General features: G+C 36.0%; 1 protein-coding gene across 2 annotated transcripts; it reads left to right on the top strand.

Annotated features, from left to right (window-relative positions):
- The first annotated feature begins 620 nt into the window (after positions 1–620).
- LOC122297119 (2-oxoglutarate and iron-dependent oxygenase domain-containing protein CP2) lies at positions 621–9,483 on the top strand. Of its 2 annotated transcripts, none has more exons than XR_006238661.1 (9): positions 621–1,134; positions 2,351–2,398; positions 2,915–3,091; positions 3,190–3,340; positions 3,444–3,530; positions 4,695–4,819; positions 6,757–6,845; positions 6,930–7,048; positions 7,497–7,563. XR_006238661.1 is itself a non-coding variant. In XM_043107024.1 (9 exons), exons 1-9 carry the CDS (start codon positions 820–822, stop codon positions 8,325–8,327), a joined length of 1,170 nt encoding a protein of 389 aa, XP_042962958.1. In that variant the 5' UTR covers positions 623–819; the 3' UTR covers positions 8,328–9,483. The 2 variants fall into 2 exon arrangements, 1 of the variants encoding a protein (XP_042962958.1); XM_043107024.1 differs by lacking the exon at positions 6,757–6,845 and adding an exon at positions 8,292–9,483 and having other exon boundaries at positions 623–1,134; positions 7,497–7,608.
- Positions 9,484–10,969: the final 1,486 nt, after the last annotated feature.

The raw sequence follows: 10,969 nt of genomic DNA, 5'->3' as shown, positions 1-10,969 counted from the left end.
ACACATTTGATTATATATACTCATATAAAAAGTCTAGAACTTATATAAACTACAGTTAAATTCAATACTATACTAGTATATATTAATTATTATAAAATAGTATATTCATACTATAATATAAATATACTAATAATTTAGTATATGTAAACATCAAATTATTACCAATATAGATAATTCATAAAATCAAAAAACATACCTAATTAGGAAACTAAAAGTTTCGATTTTAGTATTGAATCTGTATCATATCGATTTTTAAAATTTCAAAACTGATATATATATAGGTTCAGTTTTAAAAAATATACAAAATCAAATTGAACTGGGCGATTACATCCTTAAAAATTACTAATTTTTAAGACATTACATGAATTTACATGCTCTAAACTTGTATCTCACATTATTCTATTACATTCCAAGGTTACTAGCATTCTACAGCGGCAAAGATCCTCACATGTTTTTGCATAATTAATCTATATTTTCCCGCTTGTACAATGATCTATAATGTAACACAGCACGATTAGAAAAAAATCGGAAAGTAAAAGGAAAAAAAAAATCATCTCGCGCGTAACAATTACGCTCGGAAAATGCAGCTGTTATTCCTACTCTAATGTACTGAACAGTTAAAAAGAAAGTTTCCAGTTTGCCAAACCCTAACGGCAACAGAAACGAACCCCAAACACCATTCACGTACAGAAGGAACAGACTGAAACATACCGAAGACAAGAAACCTAATTATCCTCAAAATTCTCAATCCTTATCCACCAATGCTCCGAAGAAAGGCCTCCATTAGCGCTTGAATTTCCCTGTTTTGAGCTTGGACTTATGTCTCTCCCCGGTGACCGCCGGGAAGGGCCCTCTCCGGTCTCCTGCGGTGGAAATGAGGTTTTACCGGCTGATTCGAGCCGGTCAATGACGGTGGCTCAGATGGTGGCGTCGAGCCAGAGGCTCAGGTTGAACCCGAACAAGGACCACAAGCCTGACAGCTACGAGGACCTGCAAGTGGATTTTAGCCCCTCGATTTTCAGTTCCTTGGAGAGGTATCTGCCTCCGAGCATGCTGGGCGTGCCCCGAGACGACAAGGTCAAGTTCATGAGGGAGATTCTGGTTAAGTACTTGCCCCATGGAGAGCGCAACAGAGTATGCTTCCCAAGTTTTTCGTGTTCTGTGCTTTTTTTTTGTTTTGTTCTGTTCTGTTTTGGTTTTTTACAATCTAGTTATCTATTTGGATGCCGAGAATTTGTGAGGGAAAGCAAAGGTGGAATGCCGTGGAATGTTAGTTAGATTTTCTTTGCGATCGTGTTTCTTTTGAGGATTTCTTGGCAGCCAAATAGGGCATATAATTGAAGGCCGAATCGAAGCTCAGGGTAAGCTAGGGATTTGTACAAGCTCGGATACTCCCAATGGGCAAGTGATTTATGTGAAGATGACGAAAATGCCCTTAGTTCATTTAGTGGATGATTAAGGATGGTGTGATTCAAGCCTTGAGCTATGCATACTTTTTGCTAATTATGCCCTGTGATTTTTTTAAAATTTTTGCTGATAGGATGGGATCAGTCGTGCCATTTTATAGCAAGAAGGCTAAATTAAAAATGTAAATATGCCACTATAATTGGTGCACCACATTCGTTTTCTAGCTAGTAATTTGTGGGGAGTTTGAATTGAACCGTCTCATGGTATTGATGTTGCATTAAATAATTCGGTTGGCTTGGGTTCTAACCTTGTGTTTACTTTTCACCCCTGAACTTATGAAGTATGGATCTCCATGTGGGAAAAGATGGTAGTGAGTTTTTTTATTCTGAGCAAGGGGGAAGTGTTAGAGATATGCTGACACGTGAAGGGTGTACGGGCCCTCAGTAAGGAGATTCTCACAAGTGCACCTCGGTTAATTCAAGGAGAAGTTCCCCCCAATCCAATGGCCTTGAGAAATTGTTTGCATCTAAGAGGATGCTTTTCATTATATTAATCAAGTCACTGTGGCGTATATCAGTTGAGATGTATGCAAACATGACTAAAACCATTTCAAGATCTTGTTCATTGCGAAAACAAGTTCCTACATTCATTTCTATGAGTTTTAGATAATTGGCAACAATTGCTGAAACCGTTTCAAGATCTTGTTCCCTGGGAATGCAAGTTTGTGGATTGCATTCATGTTTTTTAATTTTCTCTTCGACAAAGTGCAAATGGTTTTAAAGAAAATTTTACCTTCTTTACTAGACATTATAAGCCATTGTAATATATGTTGTCTGTGCATTTATTTCATTTTGCTGTAAAGATAATCTGACAAGACTTGAGATTCAATTATCTCAATCATCAGCAAAGTTTATATAATATTTTTTTCCTTCTTGTGTATCAGGTTCAAAAACATAGGGACTACAGGAAGAAGATAATATCAAATTATCAGGTATCAAGCAAGACTCTGCTGTCCTTGTTCATTCATGTTGTTTACTTTGCATGACTTAATGGTTACTCTTACTTGGTTGATTCTTTTTAAGAACTATTTGGAGCGTAAGATTTATGATTTTCTTTTTCTTGAAGTTCTGTGTTATGGCCTCTTGTATACTTTTTGTGTACTTAGGCTACGCCCTTTGCATTAACTAATAAAATAATTGATTACTTAATAGAAAAAAAAAAATTCTTGTGCCATGGAGTAGATCTATGAGTTCTTGGAAATATTTCTTAGTGGAAATTTCCAAATAAATGTTCTCTCTTGAATATAAGAATCACATTATGTTCTGTTTTATTTATACATTTTGGCTTACCATTCTCTTGGGTGTTTCTGCTTTCAAAAGAATGAAACTTGGGGTATTCATGTTTAGAATGTGAAAGTGAAACAAAAATTTAGTACAAAATCTCCCCTGCATTCTTTTATTTTCCTTTTGCAAGAATGGGGACTTACTTGCTATATGTGCATATGCAGCCTCTACATAAAGAACTGTACACCCTACACCCTACAACGTTCTTTCTTCCATCATTTCTGAAAGCTATAAGTGATAATACGGAGGAGAGCTTTAGAAGTATGATGTCCGAACCCTCACCTGGTGTGTTTACATTTGAAATGCTTCAACCACGCTTCTGTGAACTATTGTTAGCCGAGGTATATTGTTTCATTTTTCTTGGTCATTTTCATGATATATTTAACCTCCCCTTGTCTATTGGTTTTACAGCCTTCTATGTTGTGGTTTGACTATTTAGGTGGAGAATTTCGAAAAGTGGGTTAATGAAACGAAATTCCGAATCATGCGACCAAATACAATGAATAAATATGGAGCTGTTCTAGATGATTTTGGTCTTGAAACCATGCTTGACAAGCTTATGGAGGGTTTTATTCGTCCCATGTCTAAAGGTGATAGGTGTTTGCTTGCAGTGTAGATGTCAATTTCATTTATTTACTAATAGATGGTACCAGTAAGCCATGCCTGAATCTTTTTTAAAATTAATCAATGCAGTGTTCTTTCCTGAAGTTGGTGGATCAACTCTGGATTCTCATCATGGGTTTGTTGTTGAATATGGTAAAGATAGGGATGTTGACTTGGGTAGGTGCTTCGATGATGCATTTCTCTTCACGTTAGTGCTTCTGCAAGCATATGTTGTCCCCAGTTTTTATAGCCTCAAGTAGGTTGTGTATTAGCTAACAGAACCATTATATGGGCCCTTAACTATAGCTATTACAAGAGCTCTAATATAAATTTTAGCATTTGCATACCCTCGTACTCCTTGAATGTGTACTGAAGGTACCCTTTATTTGTTTTTTCATTTTTTTTAAGTACTCTGCATTTGTAAGTGATTTATTTAGGCCGTTTAATAGATTTTCTATATTTGCCACTGTATATACCATATGCTTTTTTTTCTTTTTCTTTTTCTTTTTTTATTTAATGGTAGGGCAAACATCCTTTTATGAATTTTAACATTATTGAAATTTGCACCTAGCTAGTTTCAATAACAACTTTTATAGTCTGCTATACGTGGGAAGTCAGGTTTACAGCTCTCTTCACCCAAATGGTTGAATTTCTTGGACCATAGTTGGCTGAAAATTGGGTCAAATTAATGCGTAGCTTGAGAACTTACAAGGCGTATCTTTTGTCCCGAAATAGGTGGACATGGATATGACTAGAAGAGTATTTGACTTTGGCTGAGTTATTGGCTTAACAAGGATTTTCTAATTTTTATGAAGTCTGTGATAAATTGATGCAAAAATTTCAGAGTTGAGTAACTTATGTTGTTGCCCTTGAGTACCAAAGGAGAGTATGTAAAATTTTCTGTAACTCTCTTGTTAGAAATTTTTAATTGAGGACCTAGGGACTTTGTTGAGAATCTCCATACATACTTCCAAAATTGTTTTGGGGCTCCATTTAAAAATCAAGGCTTCTGATGACATTAAAAGTGAAGGCTCCATTAACAATTGTGTGTGATGCAAGATTGATTTTCAAACAATAAGAAATGGAAATTACTGCAAGACTGATGTCTGGTAGATAACAAAGTCATGCAGTTTTCTCTAATGTTTCTGATAACGAGATTTCAAACTTTTCAATGATTTTGCTTGTACATGAATCATCCTTGTCAAAACTCTCAATATACTTATTTAACAATACCTGAATTGTATATTCAACAGATTTGACATACTTCTTTCCCTTGATTTCATTTTCTGTCAAAGCATATGGAATCTGATAATTTAAAATTTAAATTATTTTACCTTGTAGGTTTTCATGTAGATGACTCAGAAGTAACTTTGAATGTGTGCTTGGGTAAGCAATTTTCTGGAGGAGAATTGTTTTTTCGGGGCACGCGATGTGATAAACATGTAAATACAGGAAGTCAGTCAGAGGTATGTTAATCTTTAGATGGGTTTATATCAAATTCTTTGATATAATGCTAATAACTAGATTATGTGACTATGGTTCCGTATAATGGCATGCCTTAACCACAAGACAATTTCTTTTTTGGATAAGCAAAAACAAAGGCAAGAAATGCTAAACATTCTTAATGTATATGTTGGGTTTGGATCATAGCACAACCGTTTCCATCCCAGCAATCAGTGCTCCAACCTCTCTATAATACTATGCTAAATTGCTTTGGCTTTGAAGGGAGCTCAGATGCCAGTCAATAATTTCCGCCATATTAGCTATATTCCCAACTCTACCATTGAAAGCAATTCTGACTTAGCCAAATTAATCTTCGAATCAGAGACAACTTCAAAGTAGCCAAACTAATCTTCAAATCAGAGAACTTCAAAGCAAAGGAATAAGCAGTGTAAGTGATGGAGATGATCACTCCCAGAATAGCAGGTTGTCATCTTCAAACTGTAAAATGAGAGATAATGAGCCCAAACCATTTCTGGTACTCATAGACAAACCTGTTAAGAATAACCTCTGCACCGTATCTAGCTCAGAGCCTCCTGGATAATTACAAAAATCAATGGGGGTATAAGGGGTATTCTCGAACTAATCCTTGCATTCTACTAAAGAAACCCTATAGGTGTACGATCTGCCAAGTTTGAGAGGCACATAATGAACCAATTGCACCATATCATCCCAAACCCTCATTTTTTGTGATAAGTAAATTTAAATTTTATTGATAATAATAGTCATAGCCCAAGTACACAGGTTGTACACAACAGAAACGCCTAGTAGGAACTAGAAGGAACTAGAAGCTGATACTAGGAAATCATGGAGGAGGCTCAATCCATTAAGTGTATGTTTGGGGTTGTGGTGGAAAATATTACTTTTAACTTAAGGCTTATAGCTTAGAACTTAACGCAATAAGCTCTACTATTAAAAAGCTATTTATAGTTTGGGATTTGTATGCCTAAAGCACTTTCAAACATATTAGATTTGTTTGAAAATAAATTAAAAAAATACTTTTTGATATAGAAATGACATAAAAGGGCATCTACTTGATAAAAATAAAATATAGTAATAAAATAATAACAAAATTATTTTAATAGATTTTTCAATAATTATAATGAAAAAGAAAATCTCTTCAACGATGCATAAGTGATAGGAGAAGAATGAAAAATATTGATGGGCAAAGTCTTGAATAGATTATACAAGAATAATGAAAAATATAGATTGGCAAAGTTGTCATTGTGCTGAAATGATGAGGGTTATTTCGTAATTTACAAAGCACGGTAAAATAGGGACTACTTTTTCTTAAGTGCTTTTGACAAAAAGCATCACTTTGATGTTTTTATTGAAACTTAGTTTTCTGCTTTTTCTTGGTTTAGAAGTACTTTGATGTAAAACTACCAAACGACAAATTTGGTCATTTAAGCACTTTAAACCATTCTACTGCACTTTTTAGACCTCCCACCGCAATCCCAAACAGGCCCAAATCTATAGTGAGCAACTGAAGGAACAAAGTTTTATAGAAAAATGCTTTGAGTTCATTCAATGACTGTTCATTATCTCCAAAGTTTCTATTGTTTCTTTTCCTCTAGATACACCACAGTAGCTAAAAGTCAGGGTCTGTAAATAAAATTTCGGGTCTTGTCCTCTCTAAAAAAATTCTAAACTGCTAAAAGTTGCAATTTAAATCAAACTACGTATTCGTTTCATTTTGTATGCTCAGTCAAGATCTGACCCTCGAGAGGACTGAAGATTGTCCACATAGCACAATCTTAAAGGTAAGAGTTGAATGGAGGGTATAAATTGAATCTTTCTGTACCTTAGGGTAGTTTGTGGGTGAAGAGTGTAATTTCTCAACTCCAATGTAGCAACCATGAATTCGTCTTCTATTGAACATTACTATCTGTTTGTATCGCAGTGTGTTGTTGTGCCTTTTGTGGAAGCTATGGCTGCATCCCTTATTTAGGTGTATTCATGACTTGGGGCATTATAATTTTTGACTGTCTGGTGAATCTCATTCGCCTAAACATTTACCTGTGATACAAAGTTTTCTGTACAATTGGTTGTATGATTTATGTGATCCAAAAACAGGAGATCTTTGATTATTCCCATGTCCCGGGCCGAGCTGTACTTCATCGTGGTCGTCACCGCCATGGTGCTAGGGCCACAACATCTGGTCATCGTATTAACCTGCTCCTGTGGTGCAGAAGGTGCGTTCTAATTTTTTCAAGCAGCTATATCTTCTTTGTAATGCCCGTCAGTTCTAACCTCAGGCCTCTAGATATGAGAATTTACCTCTTGAGTCATGCTTATATTGATTGATCAATTTTTATTTTGATAAGTAATTCAATTTTGTTAAGAGCACAATGCGTCGCAACCCAATCACATGGTGTATAAAGAGAAAGCACTAATAAGAGATATTTGTACTGATATGCTTTAGCACTGGATTGCCAATTTGTATGACTACGTTTGCAAGATTTTCTTTATGACATGACCATTTAGTGTATTCTAGACGTTTCTGTTCTCCTTTGCGACTCCTATTTTAAACTGGGAAGATGTCATTAAGGTTCCTAGCCATATGTCTGATTAAGATGCAGATTTTTCCATGCTCCTTTGTTTTTTGGTATCAATCTGCTATAACTCCATATTTCTGCACAGTTCGGTGTTTAGAGAGATGAAGAAGTATCAAAAAGATTTCTCCAGCTGGTGTGGGGAATGCTTTCGTGAAAAGAAAGAGCGGCAACGCTTGTCAATTGCTGCTACCAAATCGGTAAAGCATATATTATTGCATTCTTAGTTGAGCATTGTATTTTTCGAACAAGTGTTGGCTAAGTTATTAGGGAAGCATGTGCACTCACTAGGATGCCACGTAAGCATTCTAAAGCAGTTTTACGTTACTTGATTAGATTCGTACACATGGTGGTAATTGCCTTAATGATTCTCCTAAAAGGCTTGACGTTAGCCTTGAAAAATGCAGGGAAATCCGTTGGACATCAAGAAAACTCCCAACATGAACTTCCTCCTAACTCTCTTTTGCTCCTCTTAATTAAGTTAAAATATTTTAGACATTTTATGAGGAATTTTAGTAGCAAAAATGGGGTAGGACCTTCCTATAGTAGAGAAACTAATGCTCGGGCCAGAGGCTGTCATAAAAAGCCATGAAACTTCCATGTGGCTGCCATTCCTTTTTCAGAAGGGAGTAGCAAGTAATGAGTTCCAAGACCCGTGATTTCCACACCTGAGGTTCCATTTAGTTGGCATATGCAAGAATTTGTATAGATTTTTACTTTTTTACTACCATTTGTGGGACACTGTTCCTGTATGATAAAGCTGCCTTGTTGGTATTAGTCCACATTTATGTGTGTGTGTGTGTGTGTGTGTGTGTGTGTGAATTGCCAAGAGATGCATGACCAAAGTATTAAATGGATATTTATTTGTGTTTATCTTGTGCAGGAGTTGTTGAGGAAGGAAGGCGAATCCACAGCATGAGTTGCTTCAGTTGTAATCCACAGCATGAGTTGCTGGTCGATTGTATCATTTTGTAGCTCTAATTATAGTTTAGAAACCATTGCATTCATGTTGGTGAAATTTGCATTCAGTTCTCTTTTTTGTTTTATCTGTACTTCAGTATGGGTTTATGTACAAAGTATGTGAAAGAAATGAAATTTCTGTGTAGGGGCATGAAAAGATATTTATGTAAAAAAAAAAAAAAAAAAAAAAGCGCAAGGGTTTATTTAAATCCCTTGAAGTCCAAAGATTGTTTTATTTTTGTTTCCTGAGCAAGTTGCATTGAAAATAAAATGGAATCATAGAATGTGAGTACATTGTTTACAATCCGGAAATGGGTGATCTTTTCTACTGCAAAAATCAAGTGAACATGGGAGTACCTCTGTATCTGGGTGAGGGGAATGCTTCCATGCAGGTTGTTTGAAGCTTCCCATTCCACAACCCAATGCATTGATTTTGGAATTGATGAATTTTTGAGTCGTCCAACTTTCAATGGCTTGCAACAAGAAGTTGGTATCTCTTTGTATGGATTCAATTGTCCAGGTTCCAGACGTCTGCAAGGTGGGACTGAGAATTTGCCCTTTTTCACTTTGGACTGCAATGTGTGCGGTCAATGGGTTCACCATGGTTTGGGCTGTTCATAAAACTGGCCTTTGGAGAGCCTTATCAGATCTACATGTAGCAGCTGCTGTGCTACCTGTTCTTGACACTGCTACATCTACATCAAAAGACAGAACAACAATCTTTTGGGGGAGGAATCCAGCTATCCAGCTAAGGTATTGTGATTGGGTTTTAACCTCCCATGCATTGCAATGTTATTGGAAAACATCGAGGACTTTGGAAACTAAAAGATTTGGTTGTGGGATGGTGGAATTATGGATTGCTTGGTTTATTAGAAACCATAGGTTGTCCATTGCTGGCACTGCAAGCAGATGGAAATGGCCTGTATCATTGTCAGGGAGTCCAAGATCTGTGGATGGATTTCGAACCAATGATTTTCTTGTGCTGCAAAGATTGTCTCCATATTATGTCCAAGATTGTTTTAGATGAATCAAGGGTTCTTTCAAACCACTATATTGTCAATATTAATAGTACTTACAGTAATATTTGTCTCTCCTTGATTCATGTTTTGATTAAATTGTGGTTTGGTGTGCTGCAACTTGCCCATTTTATTTTCTTTCCCCCCTCACCCCCCCCCCCCCCCCCCCCCCCCCCCCTTCTCTCTCTCTCTCTCGCGCGCGCGTGCGCGCGCTTGTGTTTCAAGGTAACACATCACGAGGTAACCATCTGTATGATTGCCAAGTTCTCTGAGTATGAGACTTGTAATTTCCTTTTGGGAAAACTTAAAATTTAAAAACAATACAAAAATAAAAGGAATGATTATTAATGAAATCCTCGTGTCTTTAGGATCATAGGGTTGCTGGCAGGTTTGGTAACTCAAAATTCTCATTTCAAATTCAAAATTCTTATCTCATCATTACAATTTTTTTAAATTTTTACACAAAATATAATAAACAATTCAATTTTTTCAAATCTCAATTTAACTTTTTCAAATTTCAAAATAATAATAGTACTAAAAAATAATATTTTAAACTTTTATTTCAAACTTAAAATTCTCATCTCTAGATTCTCTATCTCCAAACCTGCCCCACTATGTGAGTATTTGAATTCAATGTCCTATTTTCCCTTTTTTCAGTTTTGTGGGATGATTGACCATTGAGTTGCCAATATGTGACCGTAGACGACCGCAACACTTTCACAAAACAGAGCTAAAAAATGGGTGAGAAGAAGAGCGTAGCCTAAAAAAGGATAAAATGAGAGTTATTAGCCTTCCTTTTGGATAACCCATGTTAGAAAATCTGTTGAAGAAAGCTAGCTTGCCCGCTCCATTTAGCCACTCCTCAATTTAATTTTTTTAATTTTTTTTACTTAATGATTAAGGAATTGATTTTTAATATATTGGTGTAGTGTTTTTAAATTTTTTTAAAATATTTAAATATATTAAAAAATATGAAAAGAAGTAAACAAAAAAAATAAAAAATAAAATAAAATTGTGTTAGGCAGCACACCCAGCAGTCAGCCTAACATGACTCAAATGTTTGAATTCATATTCATCCAATGGTCAAAAACTCTCAAAAATAAAATTAATCCTAAATTATCTTGTTCATATATACAAAATTACTAACAACTTAACGACTAGAAATTCCAAGGACATAAAATTACTCAAAGAAAAGATATTTGCATGGACATAACTATTCATACGGGTCAGATTTTATCCAGCCCGGCCCGAAACCCGCCTAAACCGGATTCCGATTATGGGTTTCGGCCCGGATCAAATCCAGGCCGGTAGCCGTATCTTTAAATCTGGACCCATCCAGCCCGTATGCAGTTTTATAACATCCGGTACCGGTTTAAACTCGTTACCTGGGTTTAATAAAAACCTTTCCTAAACACTATGTTACCCTAGCCGCCGCCGCCCCCCCTTCGAATTCAGTCTCATCTTCTTCTCCCTCTCCCATCGATTCACTTTTTCTGTTATGCTCTCTCTTACTTTCTCTCATCTACTCTTATCTCTCACTCTGCTCTCTATCTCCCTCGCGTGCGTGCCCCAACGGTGAAGCCCT

The sequence above is a fragment of the Carya illinoinensis genome, chromosome 15, assembly GCF_018687715.1.
Source record: "Carya illinoinensis cultivar Pawnee chromosome 15, C.illinoinensisPawnee_v1, whole genome shotgun sequence".
Taxonomy (NCBI): Eukaryota; Viridiplantae; Streptophyta; class Magnoliopsida; order Fagales; family Juglandaceae; genus Carya; species Carya illinoinensis.
The sequence above is the reverse complement of the archived record's forward strand: the minus strand, read 5'-3'. Positions and strand labels throughout refer to the sequence as shown.